Genomic DNA, 19089 nt, shown 5'->3' on the forward strand with positions numbered 1-19089 from the left:
GCCCATGGACTGCAGTAGAGATTGGTTTTGTCGCATGTACATCGAAACGTGCAGTGATAATGCGTCGTTTGCGTCAATGGTTCGAGATGTGCTGGGGTCCTATGTGAAAAATGGTCATGGAAACCTACCAGGTGTTTTGATAGGAGGAGGCCAGAGAGGTCAGCGTTTTTATCTTTCGATGCTTCATGGACTGAAACAATCAGAGAATCATGGACAGAGTCAGAGTCATACAGCACAGAAGCAGGCCTGTTGGCTCACGGTTTCCATGACAACAATCAAGGTATTATCTATGTTAATTCTATATATCAACACTTAATTCATAATTTTTTAGATCTTGACAGTTAAAGTGCTCATCTAAATGCTTCTTAAATAGAAGAGAACTTGCTTCAACTGCCCCCTCAAACAATGTATTCAGATTTCAACCACACTCTGGATGAAAGAAAAATATCTTTTCACTCAGCCTAACCCTTTGCCTTTAGTTTGAAACAGTTGCTATGGGGAGATGTTTCCTACTTTCCTTACCTCACCTCACCATTCTGTATATCCTATCAGGTCCCCTTAGCCTTCCCTGCTCCAAGGAAAACAAAGCCTGCCTGTCATTCTCTTGCCATAACTGAGGTGTTCCTTCCTGACAATGTTAGAGCATAAAACAATACAGTTGAGAAATAGGCCCTTCACTCCACAATGTTGTGCCAAACTTATTCAATTGGTAATCAAATGCCCAACTAAACCAATCCTTTCTGTCTACAAAATGCCCATATTTTTCCATATCATGCACATTCAAATGCCTATCATAGAATCTTTTGAACGTCTCTATTGTGTTTTCCTCAGCCACCACCACAAGCAGTACTTTTTAAGTATCCACCATTCTCTGTGTAAAAATACCTGCATTTTCCATCTCATTTGAACTTACCCCCTTTCACCTTAACTGCATGCCTTCTAGTTTTAGACATTTCAAATCAGGGAAATAGATACTATGCTTCTGATAATCATATAAATTATCATATTTCGCCTCGACCTTCACCACTCCAGAAACACCAATCCAAGTTTGTCCAATATCTTCTCTAATCTAAACAGCATCCTAGTAAACCGCATCTGCACCATCTCCAAGCCCTCGGCATCCTTCCCATAATGGAGCAACTAGATGCAAATCTGGTGAATCTTCTCTGTGCCCTCTCCAGTGGGATAACTTCCATCCAGTGGTGTGGCAACCAGAGCAGTAGAATGAATGAAAATGAGAAAACGTAACACACAGCAGCACATTCCATACAGAAATTTCACCAAGGCTTACAACAGAGGTCTTTTGCAATTTAACAACAGTAACTTATAATTTTTGTAAAATCACTCCAACATTAATTTAATTTAGATTTTTGCCTTGTTTGAATAACTGGTGGCACACACACAATGTCTATCATTTGATAAGACAGATTTTCACTCATTTTTTTATAAAGGAAAAATAAATGATAAAGACTTGGATTGATAAGATTTTTGTTTGCAAATCATTAGTTCCAAAGAAGTGATTGCCTATTATTCTGAACTACGTGTAGGAAGATCTTGTTTTCCTTGATCAGGTGGGAAGATGGTGAAGTTAAAGCTCTTCACTAGGACTTGACTGCAAAATCCAGGCTGAACCCTCAAGTACTACTGAGGAAATGGCACATTGTCAGAGCTCCTAAATTTTAAACAGAACTATAAAAATGGTACTGACTGCTCAGGTGGTTGTGAAAAATCCCATGGTACAACTTAAGACCGGGTACATCTCTGGTAGCATTCCTTTCTTAAATGAAGGTTGTCATTTTTTTCTTAGTTGCTTTACTACAGATAAATCAGCTACTTGTACTCAACAACAGGAGGCTAATATACAAATGTAAACCTTGCTTAGCACCACACATTAAGCCAAATTATGCTAGCTGTGACTGCAATTGCAAAGAGAACAACCAGCAATCAGATTGCAAATTTAGCAATCTGTCACTCTGTGCTATTGCTGAAAATTCACTGGGGATTCCTTATCTGCAGGTTACATTCAACAGAGCAATTAGTTATCTAATTCTTTTACTAATTTACTGATATTTTAATATTTTCATCTATGTTTTAGCATTTTAATGTAGTTTCAACCAATTTTATGTGAGGCCACACTTGGAATACCCAGTACAGTTGTGATAGGATAAACTGGCATTGGGAGCAGTTCAGACAAGAATCACTGGGTTAATTCCTGGGTTGAGAAAGTTGTCCTATCATGAACTGTTAAAGAAGGTAAATCTATACTTAGAGTTTAGAAGAGAAATTGAATCATTTATGATCCTAAGGGAGCCTGATAAGGTAGATATTGAGATGTTTCCAATATTGGGAGAGTACAAAACCAGGGAATGTTGTCACAGGATAAGGAGACAACCACTAAAAACTAAATGTATAGACACTCTTTTTTATAGGGGGGGGGATTCCTATGGAATTCTTACCTTGGAGAGAATTGTGGAGAACAGATTACTGAAGAATTTAATATGGAATTATACTTTCAAAAGATTAGGAAACAGAGGATTATAGGGAACTGGTTCAGGAGTTAAGTGCTAAGGCAGATCAACTATGATCCTACAGAACAAAAGAACTGTTCTGTGAGGCCATGTGGCCTAGGTAGAGTCAGTGGCCTACTCCTGCTCCTATTTTGTTGTGCTCCAGTGTTTACTTTAATTGTTCACGGCATTCTTAATAGCTTTTAATGCCAGCTGATTAGATATAGGCCCAGATTCTCAAAATTAATCTTTGAAAATGGAGCAGGTGTACTCCTAAATTTGCCTCCTGTCAAATGCTATCAGAGCATTACAACATTGGGCCCTCAGGTGTATATTAACTGAGGCCTCACCATGTCTCACTGCCCATCCCCTAGGAGTAGAGAGTCACATGTTCAGCTCTTCACTTCTGGTGACAGCGGATGCCTTAAAGAATGCACCTCCATTCCGCCTATTATCTTCCTGATTTCCTCTTTCATTGTGCTGTAGCTTTGAAGTTAATTCTCGTTATCATGCTGAATGTTTCTTTCAGTTCGACTTAGCTGGAGATGAACAAAAATAAAGTATGAATGTGTTGGATCTGAAGGAATAGATCAGCAACTGTAAAATGAAAAGACAGCCTCACATTTTAGTAAGAGATTAATTATAAGAAAAGGATTCTCTAAGATATTAACCTGTATTTTCATTTCTCTGATACTGATGTATTCTGCTTTATATTTCCACTGTTTTCTTTTTTATAACCCTAAAAAGGACACAAAGTGAGAGAACAGAACTGAATTGATTTACTTACTCTGCAGCCCGGCTTTATTTCTTATTTACAATCTAAATAGAGATATCTAGAGCCTATCTGTGTTTGAATTATTGCAATCCCACCCATTACCATAATAAAGCTAGAGGCTGCACAACAAAATGTGGCTTAAAATAAGATCTCTTTTCAACAGCTGGATAGCAGCTTCAACCCGTAAGCAGGAGTGTGGATTTATGCCACTGTTATGACGGCAATGAATCATTCCATGATGTACTTAATCATTTTTACACTTCAGTGGATTTTGGTCATTTTTTATATGTTACCTTAACAAATTACAGTACCATAATGTAGTCAGCTTTAAGAATGATGGAATCAGCATCATACCCACAGTGTGAGTATTGATCAGCCTCATTCTGACGCAGCTAACACTGGCACAGTAACTTCCCCTTCAGCAGGATGTTGATAATCTGCCTGTATCCTCCTCTCACTCTCTGTGTTTCTGGAAATATTAAGAAGAATAAGGTAGTTCTTAGTGTCACATACAGGTAGGGGTAGCTGTTGCCAGTGTGCAGCATTTACTAAAAAATCATTGCAGCAAAGGACCTGTGAGCAGATCGTTTGAATGAAGCAGGCTTGTGTATCACCAAGCCTGCTAGGATGGGCCACTGCTGTTGCAAATTGCATTACTGCTTTGGTTGTCCGGACAAGAGGGTAATTTAACTTCTATTCTTGCTTTCTGTGCAACTGTCACAGGGTGGCGATTAAAGTCCTGTGTTTCTTTCAGTTAGAATTTTTTAGGAACTGCTGTTATGATTTTCAAAGTGCTTAATAGTAAGAAAGTGTATTTATTTTCTATCGGTCTTGTAATTTAACATGATTATATTGTAAATATTAAAGATAGAGAAGATATCACAAAGATACAGGCGAGTTCACAACTCTGACCATGGTAATAACTTAAAATGGCCATTTTCTGTCTTAAAGAGATGACGTTACAATGATGGGTGACCCCAATTCTTTTTTGTTCATTCACAGTTTTTAGTTAATATGTTAGAAATGTTACACTGCCACAGATGTTTTAGACTGGAATGAGAGGGGAAAGTAAGTGAGGTAGCTTTTTAATACCACTTGAAGTTAGTTTCTCAAGCTCACGTCCCTGGCTTTTCATGGTAACACGCATCATTTTTGTTAACTTATTAATCTCTTGCAGTCATTAAATGTTTCACAGTACTGCGAAATTTTGCATGCATATTTTTCAGAAAAGATGCCTTCAAATAATATAAACAGTGACGCCTTATTCCTTTCCCTTATTTTGAAAATTTCAGTCACCAAAACCTTTGTAGCTAATGCATTAAATAAAATCATCAAGAAATCATGTTTATAATTAGTTCCATGTCTAACTAAGAATAGAATGCAAAGGACAAACGTTCATCCCTGCTAGCCTGTGGATGCTTGTCTGTTATAGAATGTACCATTGTTTTCACTGAACAGACTGGATTAAATTGATCTCTTGTGGCATTGCCTTACTGTTTTTACATTTTATTATCTCTATTTGCAGAGTGAAAGTGCCCTTATCAAAGAGAAAGAACTCTCCATTGAGCTTGCTCATATCAGGGATGAAGTAGGTAAGCTGAACGTTAAATTAGTGTTACTGCCTGTCTTCTAACTGGTTATTTTATATGGAGAAATCCTACAAAAGCAAACTTACAGAAATAGTTTTAATTGCATGGGAACAGTTTTGGTTCCAGTGACTGTAAGGACTAATAATTTCTCCAACTATCTATTCCTGTTCTTGTTTTTACATGTTTTTAGAACTTGTTGATATGATGATAAAACAACATCTAGGTTCTGTCATAACTGAGTGTCATCAGTCAAATGCATTCTCTCCTATTACAGTTTCTAAGAGTAGTAGCAGTGCGATCACTCGAGTCGAGTACGATGTTCTCCTAAGCGGTTGTATATTGGTGGGTCCTCAGGCAGCTGTAGAGTCTGACCTGAGGTCCACATCTTTTGGTGCACGAGGAAGTTGTAGTTGTGGTTCTTAAGGATAATTAATATTGTGTCATAAATAGATACTGGCTTGTTCCAATTCCCTCATCTTATTACTACCATCAGAGAGGAGGTACAGAAGCCGGGTAAAAAAAGCTTCAAAGGTTCATTTTATTGTCAAAGTATGCGTGGACAATGCAACTCTGATATTCGTCTTCTCTAGATAGTCATGAAATATAGAAAGGAGAAAAGACATCAAACTCCCCCCCCCACACACAAAATGGAAAAAGAAACAAAGCTCACAAACCCCAAATCCACCCCCCCATCCCCTCCCCCACACAAAAACTAACAGATCGCCCACAAGGAAAATGGTGGCTGGAACATTGAACCCCTGAGCCCCCAGCAACCTCCCTGACAAAGAAAAGCAACAACAATAACATGAAACCCCCAACCCCTTCCTCACAGAAAAGAACAGTGACAATCACATCAAACCCCCAACCCCCTCTCTCACTCACAAAAACTAACAGATTGTCCACACAGAAACACCAACAAGAACACCAGACCCCAAATCCCCAACCCCTCCCTTGCACAAAATCATATCGCCCACCCGGAACCCCAAACTGCCAATCGGCAACAAGAAGAAGACACCAAAAACTGAAGGAAAATGCACATTCAACATTTTAGGAACAGCTACTTCCCCACCACCATTAGATTTTTGAATGGTTTGTGGACTTATGAACACTACCTCAATATTTTGCTCTCTTTTTGCACTATTTTCTTTTGAAAATTTCTTATTGCAACCTAACATAATTTTTTTACGTATTGCACTGTACTGCTGCAGCAAAACAGCCAATTTCATGACATACATGAATTAAAGAAATATTTTGGCACATCTGAAAGTTATGTATCTAAAATTTCCTTGCAGCAAGGGATCAAAAGCACTTAGATAAATTGGTAATTATTTATCTATGTGGTTTGGTGGAAAATAGCAGTCAAAGCTTTACTAACGAAGATTAAGGATTGGTTATTGTATCAAGTTCATGTCTAATTGTCATTCAACCATAAATGATTACCTATGAATACAACCAAATGAAACAGTGTTACTGGAGGCCCGAGGTGAAAAGCACATTACCGACAGTCATACACGCAACAAGGCACATATAGTATATAGAAGATGGCAGTAAAATACAGCCACACAAGAAATACTGTTCTGTCCAAGTCCCTGCATCCATGACTGTTGCAGCAGTCTGGAGCAGAACACAATTCAGTTTATCTTCTGCTGAGTGAACATTGGGGGGGCAGCATCGAGTCCAGTATAGACACCATGACACACCGCTTCCAGTACTCTGGTGGAGCGCCCATCTCCGATGCCTCCCCCTGGACGGCTGCAAACAGGTGACACCATGGCTTAGGCCTAGTCATCACTACGACCGAGGCCACACAACTCCCCCACCATCCAACCCCGTCTTTCGTCAATAAACCAATAAATTCAGCTTGCAGCATTCCACACCACCAACGTCCAATAGGGTCTTGTGATCACAGGATAAGTGACTAAGATGATCACTCACTGTTAGACTGCTTGCCTCCTTCACTCACCGATGCCTCTCTGTCACAGACAGTGTCATAGTCTACACCAAGTCCGGCTCCTTCAGTTTCTTCGCCAACAAGCAACTCACTGATTGGGTAGACCTGTTAAGACCTGTTAATGGGACATTAGGAACATTAAGTACTTAATGTCCAGCAGGCTTTTGTGATCATAAAAAGTACATTTAAAAAAGACAATAACACCTTTGGTTGACCCCATAGAAGTCGGTGCATTCAAGTGCCGCCACCATCGCACCGGAAGTATGATCCAATTTAATTTGGGATTTGGGAACCAGAGTGCCAGAGCTGACAGTGTGGCTGGGGTGAAAATAAATGATATTGAAAGTTTAAGCAAATCCGCTGATAGAAAGGTTGTGAGTGGTGGTAAAAATCTTCTGAGGTGTATATATTTCAATGCTAGGAGTATTGCGGGGAAGGCGGATGAGTTGAGGGCGTGGATTGACACGTGGAATTATGATGTTGTAGCAATTAGTGAAACTTGGCTACAGGAGGGGCAGGACTGGCAGCTTAATATTCCAGGGTTCCGATGTTTCAGATGTGATCGAGGCAGAGGAATGAAAGGTGGGGGAATAGCATTGCTTGTTAGGGAAAATATTACAGCAGTGCTCAGGCAGGACAGATTAGAGGGCTTGTTTACTGAGTCCTTATGGGTGGAGCTGAGAAACAGGAAAGGTATGGCCACATTAGTGGGATTGTATTACAGACCACCCAATAGTCAACGAGACTTGGAAGAGGAAATCTGCAGAGAGATAGCAGGCAACTGCAGGAAACATAAATTTGTGGTGGTAGGGGATTTTAATTTTCCATATATTGACTGGGACTCCCATACTGTTAGGGGTCTAGATGGTTTAGAGTTTGTAAAATGTGTTCAGGAAAGTTTTCTAAATCAATATATAGAGGGACCAACTAGAGGGGATGCAATATTGGAACTCCTGTTAGGAAACGAATTAGGGCAAGTGACAGAAGTCTGTGTAGGGGAGCACTTTGGTTCCAGTGATCATAACACCATTAGTTTCAATTTGATCATGGACAAGGATAGATCTGGTCCTAAGGTTGAGGTTCTGAACTGGAAGAAGGCCAAATTTGAAGAAATGAGAAAGGATCTAAAAAGGGTGGATTGGGACAGGTTGTTCTCTGGCAAAGATGTGATTGATAGGTGGGAAGCCTTCAAAGGGGAAATTTTTGAGAGTGCGGAGTTTGTATGTTCCTGTCAGGATTAAAGGCAAATTGAATAGGAATAGGGAACCTTGGTTCTCAAGGGATATTGCAACTCTGATAAAGAAGAAGAGGGAGTTGTATGAAATGTATAGGAAACAGGAGGTAAATCAGGTGCTTGAGGAGTATAAGAAGTGCAAGAAAATACTTAAGAAAGAAATCAGGAGGGCTAAAAGAAGACATGAGGTTGCCTTGGCAGTCAAAGTGAAGGATAATCCAAAAAGCTTTTACAAGTATATTAAGAGCAAAAGGATTGTAAGGGATAAAATTGGTCCTCTTGAAGATCAGAGTGGTCGGCTTTGTGCGGAACCAAAGGAAATGGGGGAGATCTTAAATAGGTTTTGTGCGTCTGTACTTACTAAGGAAGCTGGCATGAATTCTGTGGAATTGAGGGAATCAAGTAGTGAGACCATGGAAACTGTACAGATTGAAAAGGAGGAGGTGCTTACTGTCTTGAGGAAAATTAAAGTGGTAAATCCCCTGGACCTGACAGAGTGTTCCCTCGAACCTTGAAGGAGACTAGTGTTGAAATTGCGGGGTCCCTGGCAGAAATATTTAAAATGTCGCTGTCTACGGGTGAAGTGCCGGAGGATTGGAGAGTGGCTCATGTTGTTCCGTTGTTTAAAAAAGGATCGAAAAGTAATCCAGGAAATTATAGGCCAGTGAGTTTAACGTCAGTAGTAGGTAAGTTATTGGAGGGAGTACTAAGAGACAGAATCTACAAGCATTTGGATAGACAGGGACTTATTAGGGAGAGTCAACATGGTTTTGTGCGTGGTAGGTCATGTTTGAGTTTTTCGAGGAGGATACCAGGAAAGTGGATGAAGGGAAGGCAGTGGATATTGTCTACATGGACTTCAGTAAGGCCTTTGACAAGGTCCCGCATGAGAGGTTAGTTAGGAAAATTCAGTCGCTAGGTATACATGGAGAGGTGGTAAATTGGATTAGACATTGGCTCGATGGAAGAAGCCAGAGAGTGGAGGCAGAGAATTGCTTCTCTGAGTGGAGGCCTGTGACTAGTGGTGTGCCACATGGATCAGTGCTGGGTCCATTGTTATTTGTCATCTATATCAATGATCTGGATGATAATGTGGTAAATTGGATCAGCAAGTTTGCTGATGATACAAAGATTGGAGGTGTAGTAGACAGTGAGGAAGGTTTTCAGAGCCTGCAGAGGGACTTGGACCAGCTGGAAAAATGGGCTGAAAAATGGCAGATGGAGTTTAATACTGACAAGTGTGAGGTATTGCACGTTGGAAGGACAAACCAAGGTAGAACATACAGGGTTAATGGTAAGACACTGAGGAGTGCAGTGGAACAGAGGGATCTGGGAATACAGATACAAAATTCCCTAAAAGTGTCGTCACTGGTAGATAGGGTCGTAAAGAGAGCTTTTGGTACATTGACCTTTATTAATCGAAGTATTGAGTATAAGAGCTGGAATGTTATGATGAGGTTGTATAAGGCATTGGTGAGGCCGAATCTGGAGCATTGTGTTCAGTTTTGGTCACCAAATTACAGGAAGGATATAAATAAGGTTGAAAGAGTGCAGAGAAGGTTTACGAGGATGTTGCCGGGACTTGAGAAACTCAGTTACAGAGAAAGGTTGAAAAGGTTAGGACTTTATTCCCTGGAGCGTAGAAGAATGAGGGGAGATTTGATAGAGGTATATAAAATTATGATGGGTATAGATAGAGTGAATGCAAGCAGGCTTTTTCCACTGAGGCAAGGGGAGAAAAAAACCAGAGGACATGGGTTAAGGGTGAGGGGGGAAAAGTTTAAAGGGAACATTAGGGGGGGCTTCTTCACACAGAGAGTGGTGGGAGTATGGAATGAATTGCCAGATGAGGTGGTAAATGTGGGTTCTTTTTTAACATTTAAGAATAAATTGGACAGATACATGGATGGGAGGTGTATGGAGGGATATGGTCCGTGTGCAGGTCAGTGGGACTAGGCAGAAAATGGTTCGGCACAGCCAAGAAGGGCCAAAGGGCCTGTTTCTGTGCTGTAGTTTCTATGGTTCTATACAAAATAACATTTATAACATGATAAATCATTTAGTTCCATAGTATTTACTCAATGAGCTTTAACATTTTTGTTTCTGTGTACAGTGGCCTGTACACTAAATATAACACCTTATCAGGGAGGAGGGAGAAAGTCAATCAGTTGATAGGGATCAGAATTAACATAGATTGCAGATTCGGCTACAATAATCATGTTCTCTCCTCTCAAATGGTGGAAATTGCAGTCCTTGGCAATATAACTGACAATAACATGCAAAGATAAAAATATCTTCACATAATTAGTTTACATAATCTTAAATATCATTTAATTTGATTTCTATACAAATGCACATGAAACCATTATAAACTTGTTGCCTTTGTTTTAAACACCATGGAAGTTATTACAGAGCAGAGCCATAGAGTTTTACGGCACAGAAACAGGTCCTTCTACCCAACTTGTCCATGCCAACCAAGTTGCCTACCTGAGCTAGTCCTACAAGAGGTTCTGCAGATGCTGGAAATCCAGAGTAACATACACAAAATGCTGGAGGAACTCAGCAGGTCAGACAGCATCTATGGAAAAGAATAAGCAGTCAACGCTTCTGGCCAAGACCATTCGTCAGTGCTCATTATTAGACAAGAATCCTGATGAAGGACATAAAACATCGACTCTATTTCTCACTGTAGATGCTGCCTGACCTGCTGAGTTCCTCCAGCGTTTTGCGTGTGTTCCTGTAATGGCATTGCCTGTGTTCAGCTCATACCCCTCTAATTACTCTAAACGTAACAAGTACGGTCCAGTCCATCACTGGTGAAGCCCTCCCCACCATTGAGCACATTTACATGGAACACTGTCACAGGAAAGCTGCATCCGTCATCAAGGATCTCCACCACTCGGGCCATGCTCTCTTCTCGCTGCTGCCGTTAGGAAGAAGGTATGGGATACGGGAGCCTCAGGACCCACACCACGAGGTTCAGGAATAGTTATTACCCCTCAACCATCAGGCTCTTGAACCAGTGGGGATAACTTCACTCACCCCATCACCAAAGCCATGGGCTCACTTTCAAGGACTCTTCATCCTATGTTCTCGATGTTTATTGCTTATTTACTTATTTATTATTGTTGTTTCTTCTGTATTTGCGCAGTTTGTTGTCTTTTGCACATTGGTTGTTTGACTGAACTATTGGATGTGGTCTTTCATTGATTCGATTGTGTTTCTTGGATGTACTGCGTATGCCCACAGGAAAACGAAACTCAGGGTCGTTTTTGGTGACATATATGTACTTTGATAATAAATTTACTTTGAACTTTGAAACTCTTCCTCTCTATGTACCTGTTCAAATGTCTTCCAAATGTTGTAATTGTACTTGCCTCTACCACTTCCTCCGGCAACTGGTTCCACATACCCACCACCCACAGTATCAAAAAAAATTACCCTTTAAGTCTCTCTGCTCTCACCTTAAACCTATGTCCTCTGGTTTTAGCCTCCCTGTCCTTGGGAAAATCACCGGATATTCACCTTATCTATGCCCCTCATGATTTTATATACCCCTGTAAGGTCAGTCTTACATACTTCTTGGAATAAAACCCCAGCCTACATATTCACATTATCACTCAAGCCCTTCAGTTTCAGTAATATCCTTGTAAACCTTTACTGCAGCCTAATCACAGCTGAACAACTAGAAATGCACACAGTACTCCAAGCGTGGTCTCACCAATGTCCTGTACAGTTGTAAGATAACATCCCATCTCATGTACTCAGTGCCCCGTCCAATGAAGAGAAATGTGCCTGCCACTTAGTGTCTAAGTCCTGCCCTGTTTTATTTTATTTTCCATTTGTCTGAGTTAAATTCCATCTGGTATTGTTTGACCCACTTTCCCAGATCCTGTTATAATCTCAGATAACCTTCTTCACCGTCCTCTGAATAAACAATTTTGGTGTCATCCACAAACTCAGTGTCGATACATTTTCATTCTAAATCATTAATATAGATAACAAGCAATGATGGACCCAGCATCAACTCATGATTTCCAATCTGTAAAACAACCCTCCACTACCACCTTCTGACTCCTGCCAACAAGTCAATTTTGTATCCAGTTGCTTAGCTCACCCTAGATCCCATATGATCTAGCCTTCCAGGTAAGTCCACCATTCAGGACCTTGTTAAGCACCTTGCATACACACAATGTGTGATGCTCTGATCTTGCCTATTCTCTTCATCAAAATTCAATCAATTTCCTGGGACACTATTTCCCAATGCTGACTATCCCTAAAGAGTTAACAGTCGACATTTTGGGCCGAGACCCTTCATTAGGATTGGCTGAAGGGTTTTGGCCCGAAATTTTGACTTTTTACACTTTTCCAGAGATGTTGCCTGGCCTACTGAGTTCCTCCAGCATTTTGTGTATGCTGCTTGGATTTCAAGCGTCTGCAGATTTTCTCTTGTTTGAGCTGAAAGAGTATGAGCTGTTGTAGTGAAATTGATTTCTGCCTGTGTACTTAAACACAACCAGCATCTCAAGAGACAAGGGCATTTTGGCTGCTGATGGCAGTTGATTTTTTTTCAGTGGGCTGCAATCAGCGCAAGAGTTCATTTGTTGGTGCTACAGTGTGAGGTATACAAGGAGCTCAGTTGCTTTCAGGACTTTTTGGTGGGTTGCAATCATTATGATCTGTTAGGTATTTGGCAGCAGCCAATAAAAAGAAGTGAGGTATAGCAGAGCGGCCATTGTTGGAGTGGACAGTGTTAGAGTGGTCAGGCTTGGGCAAGGACAGGTGGAGATTCTAAGTAAGGTTCTAGTAAGTTCTTTTTCCAATTAGTACATACTGTAGCCAGTGCACTGAGAATGGGTCCAGAGTTAGTAGTATGTTCTTTGTGTGAGATGTGGGAATTTTGGGAGACCTCCAGTCTCCCTGATAACTATATCTGCACAGAGCGCACCAAGCTGCAGCTGCTTGGAGAATGTGTTAAGGAACTAGAGCTCAGCTGGATGAGCTTCAACACATACAAGAAAATGAGAAGGTGATAGACAGGAGCTACAGTGAGATAGTTACCCCTAAGTTGCAGGAAGCAGGTACCTTGGTGACTGTCAGGAGAGGGGAAGGAAATAAATGGAATAGCAAGCAATGCAGGGCACCCCTATGGCTGTTCCCCTCAATAATGTTTTCCGCTTTGGGTACTGTGGGGAAGTGGGGGAGGGGGAAATGACCTACCAGGGAGAAGCTGCAGTGGCTTGATCTCTGAAACTGAATCTGTCTCTGTGGCTCAGAAGGCAGGGGATTGAAGAGGAGTGCAGTAGTGACAGGGGATTCCGTAGAAGAGCAAACAGCAGATTCTGTGGACGTGAAAGAGACACCCAGATAGTATGTTGCCTCCCAGATGCCAGGGTCAGGAATGTCTCAGATCAGGTCTACATCATTCTTATGGTGAAGTGTGAACAGCCAGAAGTCGTGGTGCATATTGGTACCAACGACATAGGTAGGAAAAGGGAGGAAGTCCTGAAGAGAGAATATAGGGAGCTAGGTAGAAATCTGAAAAGCAGGACCTCTGGATTTCTGCCTGTGCCACACACAAGTGAGGGTAAGATTAGGATGATTTAACAGATGAATGAGTTGCTGCGGGGTGCGGGGAGAGGACGTTTCAAATTTCTAGATCATTGGGATCTTTTCTGGGGAAGGATGGGTTACACCCGAACCCAAGAGGGACTAATATTCTTGCGGGCAGGTCTGCAGAGCTGATAGAGTGACAAGGCTGAGGCTGGGACAGTTGGTATACAAATAAGTGCAGTGTATAGTGAGACTGAAGAAGTTCAGGCAGATGATAGGGCAAAATTGCAGTCAGTGGGATGAGTTAAAATGTAACATGGGGCCAGAATTGAAAAGGGTGATGAATACAGGACAGAAGGTGTTATATTTTAATGTACAGAGTAAACAGAATAAGGTAGATGATCTTGTAGTGCAGTTAGAGATTGTCAGGCATGTTGTCGTGGTTATCACTGAGTTGTGGCTGAAAGAAGAACGTAGTTGGGAGATTAACATCCAAGGATACATATTGTAATGAAAGGCCAGGCAGGTAGGCAGAGGGGGTGGTGTGGCTCTGTTGGTAAAAAATGAAATCAAATCCTTGGGAAGAAGTGACATAGGACAAGAAGACGTAGAATCCTTGTCGGTAGAGTTAAGAATCTGCAAGGGTAAAAAGACCCTGCTGCATGTATTTACAAGCCTCTGAACAGTAACTAGGATGAGGGCTAAAAATTACAATGGGAGTTAGAAAAATCATGTAAAAATGACAATGTTGAGATAGTCATGGGAGATTTCTATATGCAGGTAGATTGGGAAAATCTGGGTGATGCTGGATCCCAAGAGAGGGAATTTGTAGGATGCCTAAGAGATAGATTTTTAGAGCAGTTTGTGGTCGAGCCTCCAGGGCAGGGTTGTCAAACTCATTTTAGGTCACAGGCCGGATTGGGCAAAATACGACTTCATGCGGGCTGGATCAGTTGTGCATGTGCGAACGCAAGCGCATGTTGCCTTCATTTTTTCAACCTGCTCTCATGTTTCTCAGTCTCTGCTATAACTACAAAGTGTTTCACTTGATGAATTTTGTTTCTTATGAAGAAGATTGTCTAGCAAGCACTATTTTTATGATTAGTGTTAACTTACAGTCGTAGGCTACAAGAAAGTTGTGATGACAGAGAGAAAAAACGATGCTATTTTGGCTGATTGTTTTGGGAGCCACACCTTTTCCATTAATAAACCATTTGAAATTGAACATTAGTAGACACAAATGTAGACCTAACGAAACAAATTATAAATGTAGGCTACACAACTGCACCTAATTTTTATTAGCCTGCTTCCAGCAATCAAACTCAGACAATGAACACAGTTAGCCTCTAATTTTTAATTTAAGTGATCACACTTACAATAATAGAATAGTCAGAAAATGAATGAATCACAATATTATTGCACTCAATATTTCATAATGCATTTTACTTACATGTTGCAGTGCATCAAACAGTGTCATTTATTTTTCACTTGCTGCTTCCAAACACCTGACATCTCTTGGCTTTAACCAGCCTGTCAACATCAGGGACCAGTTTCTGGGCAGTTGTGACTTTCATAATGTCATTTAGATGTCTGTGTGTCAGCTGCGAGCGCACTTTGGATTTGTTACAATCTCTTCTTTCAGTTAGTTCTGACGAAGGGTCTCGGCCCAAAACGTCACCTGTACCTCTTCCTATAGATGCTGTCTGGCCTGTTGCATTCCACCAGCACTTTTTGTGTGTGTTGCTTGAATTTCCAGCATCTGCAGATTACCTCATGTTTGGATTTGTTAATGTTCATTATGGAGAATGCCTGCTCACAGAGATATGTTGTCCCGAACATGCAAAGGATCTTTGAGGCAAAGTCTGCCATCTTGGGATACATCGGTTCCAGGTATTGATAGAAGGAGTCCAGACCCACAGTCTCAAATTTATATTTCAAAGCCGAGTTACACTGAACTTCAATTAGTTCCATTTGCAGTTCCTCTGGCACATCTGATGCAGCGTTGATGGCAAACTGCGAGCAGAATAGTGAGAATTCCTTCTCGAGCTGAGTGAAGACTTGGAAATGATTCTGAAACTCACTTTTTGGCTGTGATATTTTGTCCTTGTACCTGTCCACGTTGTCATTATTCCCATGAGTGACATGCACTGACTGCAAAGGAGGGGAAATGAGCTGGGTTGCTCTGGCCTAATTTAATTTGAAAGGCGCGAATGCTCTCCTAGTATTCCGTAACAAGTTTATTGCAGCCTTGCATGTTAACATTAAGCACATTTAAGTGCTCTGTTATATCCACCAAAAATGCAAGAGCATGAAGCCAGTCTGGGTCATCCAACTCTGCCATTGGCTTCCCTTTCTCATTCATGAATAGTCCAATTTCCGCACGTAATTGAAAAGAAAACGTTTGAGCACAACCCCTCCACTCAACCAGTGGACTTCAGTGTGGTAGGGTTGGCCGTGTCCAATATTACTTTTGGACAAAAGGGTGTAAAATTGCCAATGGTTGAGTCCCATGGCTCTAATAAAATTAACCGTTTTGATTACTACATCCATGACATTGTCCATTTTCAGGCTCCTGCTACATCACGCCTCTTGGTGTATAATACAATGAAAATTCCAGAATTCCTGCTGTGGGTTCTCTGTCTGAACTTTCTCTCTGAGCTTCGCAACAACACCTGCCTTTTTCCCAACCATGGACGGTGCGCCATCTGTGGCCACGCTGACAGCGTGACTCCAGTCAACCCCCAGTCTGTCCAAAGCCTTGACGAGGCTGGAGGAAACGTCGTTTGCCATTGTGGTGTTTGTCATGGGCACCATCTCCACAAACTCCTCAGTGACGGTCAAAGATGCATCAACACCACGAATAAATATTACCAATTGAGCTACATCAGTCACGTCGGTGCTCTCATCAATTGCAATAGAGAAGGCAATAAGTAACTTCCCTTTGTCTTTTAGTTGACTGTTCAAATCTCCTGCAAGGTTCCTGATTCTCTCTGCCACAGTATTTCTTGACAAGCTGATATTACCAAAAGCCTGTCTCTTCTCAGGGCACACCAGCTCAGCAGCCATCAGCATGCATGCTCTGATGAATTCCCCCTCTCAGTGTGGCTTCAACACAGCAGCTACTTTGTTGGCACTAATATAGCTGGCCTTGACAGCTCCATCATGAGTCTTTCGACTTTTGGTGAACGCTGACTGCTGTTTTTTCAGAGCTGCTTCAAGCTCGTTTACCTTTTGCATTCTGAGTCATACTGCGTACTTGTCATATTTTTCTCCGTGTGGCGTCTCATAGTGTCGTTTGATATTGCACTCTTTTGCCGTATGGCCCTTGTAGCTAAAGGGATCAGGGGTATGGAGGGAAGGCTGGTACAGGGTTCTGAGTTGGATGATCAGCCATGATCATACTGAATGGCGGTGCAGGCTCGAAGGGCCGAATGGCCTACTCCTGCACCTATTTTCTAAGTTTCTATGTTTCTATGTTTCTTTAGATCCTGGTGAACGCAGCAGGCCAGGCAGCATCTCTAGGAAGAGGTACAGTCGGCGTTTCAGGCCAAGACCCTTCATTAGTCCTGACAAAGGGTCTCGGCCTGAAACGTCGACTGTACCTCTTCCTAGAGATGCTGCCTGGCCTGCTGTGTTCACCAGCAACTTTGATGTGTGTTGCTTGAATTTCCAGTATCTGCAGAATTCCTCGTGTTTGTCTTCTTTAGATCCTGTCCTTTGTGGAAAAGCTGAGGGGCAAGCTGAGGCCATGATAAGAAGCATTGCTGGAAAAGGATTATTTGGAATATCTTCATGGAATTTTTCAGTATTTATTATACAGGGGTTCCCTGGGGGTAACAAATGATCTGACATACAGAAACTAACTTTACACAAAGTTTCTGATGCTTTTAAAAAGCATTTTTCAAGCTAATAATTGCAATAATAAAATGTTTCATGGTATTCATTAATAACTTGATACAATATATTAGTTTGATTGTGGATGGTGTTGGGGTGATTATTCAATGAAATGAAGAATTATAGTTAGTGAACGTAGAGCGATTTGACATAATTACATAATTGAACAATTCTGATCTATGGAGAACGTCTTACAAAAGGTTCTGTCAGAATCAGAACCCTTACATAATCTGAGACTGCCAGTACTGTTTTCCTTTTAGTTCTGTCTCACTTTGCATCCTCTGCATGACTAACGAAAGTTTCTTTTCCCAGCCACTAATCTCTTTCCTACTTCTGTCACCCTAACCCTTATCAATCTCTCTCAATTCACTTCCTCAAAATGTAGGTTTTTCATAGCTTTCTCTATTTGATAATGTCTCATAACTATCCTGAATAAATGTCCTATAATTCTTATCTACTTATCTAGTATAATATAATGCTTTTTTAAAAATAATGAGCTATTTTAATAAAAATAAGTTGGTTTCATTTTTCAGGTACTTTGAAATGTGCTCAATGGTCGTTTTACAGTAATATTGTGGCATCACAATATTATACAGTTGTGATTATTATTTTGTTCTTAATGATGGTTACAAACTGAGAAGAGTACATTTGTTAAATGATGTATCCATCTTACACTGTAATTAGGAATGTGCTCGTAGGCAATACTGAACTTTAAAAGACTCTATCACTAGTTCATCTTTTACAAGTATTTATTTTTGGTCCGCCACTATCAAACAGCATCACTGCATTTAGTCCAGACATGACTGGAAGTAATTTTCAACTTTGTGGAAGTGGGGAAAATGAAATAAACAGATTAGAAAAGAGAGTTGGTGTAGAACATAAGAGTAGGTGACAATGCCAGTTTTAAAATTTACATCCATGGTTTCAAATCCCTCCTTGCTTTGTCCTTCCTATTTCTGTTATCACATCTAGCCTTTTACATAGGATCAAAGACCCAACGTTGCTCAAGTCTCTCACCATAACTCAAACCCAACTCTAGGGAATAAAGCTATTTAAGTCTAAATTGCCAAGTGAGAAACCGACAGGATCACTATGAGTAAACCTAGACTCATAGAATACTACAGTGCCAACACAGAAACAGTCCCTTTGGCCCATCTTGTCCTTGCTGGCCTGGTCTTCTACTTAATCCCATCTACTTGCACCTGCACTGTCGTCCTCGATACCGCTTTGATGTGTGTACTGATCCAAGCTTCTCTTAAGTACTACAATTGAACTCACATCTATCACTTCACTGGCAGCTCATTCCACCTTTGCACCGTGCTCTGTGTCAAGATCCCCCATTAGATTCCCCTTAAATATTTCACCTTTCATCCTAAACCAATTGCCTCTAGTCTAGTCTCACCCAACCTGAGGGGGAGAAACCTGCAAGCATTCACTCTATCTATACCCCTCACAATTTTGTATACCTATGGGAGCTAGGGCTTTACTCTTTGGAGAGAAGGAGGATGAGAGGAGACATGATAGAGGTGTACAAGGTAATAAGAGGAATAGATAGAGTGGATAGCCAGCGCCTCTTCCCCAGGGCA

At 41.1% G+C, this 19089-nt stretch overlaps 1 protein-coding gene across 5 annotated transcripts in view; it reads left to right on the forward strand.

Annotated features, from left to right (window-relative positions):
* Positions 1-19089, forward strand: part of LOC134349645 (microtubule-associated tumor suppressor candidate 2-like) — a 452095-nt gene that overhangs the window by 396756 nt on the left and 36250 nt on the right. For all 5 annotated transcript variants that reach the window (XM_063054258.1, XM_063054261.1, XM_063054262.1 and 2 more), the window contains one exon: positions 4808-4874. In XM_063054258.1, coding sequence (XP_062910328.1) covers positions 4808-4874 — 67 coding nt within the window. The remainder of the gene's footprint in view (positions 1-4807; positions 4875-19089) is intronic.

This window comes from Mobula hypostoma, chromosome 7 (assembly GCF_963921235.1).
Source record: "Mobula hypostoma chromosome 7, sMobHyp1.1, whole genome shotgun sequence".
Lineage (NCBI taxonomy): Eukaryota > Metazoa > Chordata > Chondrichthyes > Myliobatiformes > Myliobatidae > Mobula > Mobula hypostoma.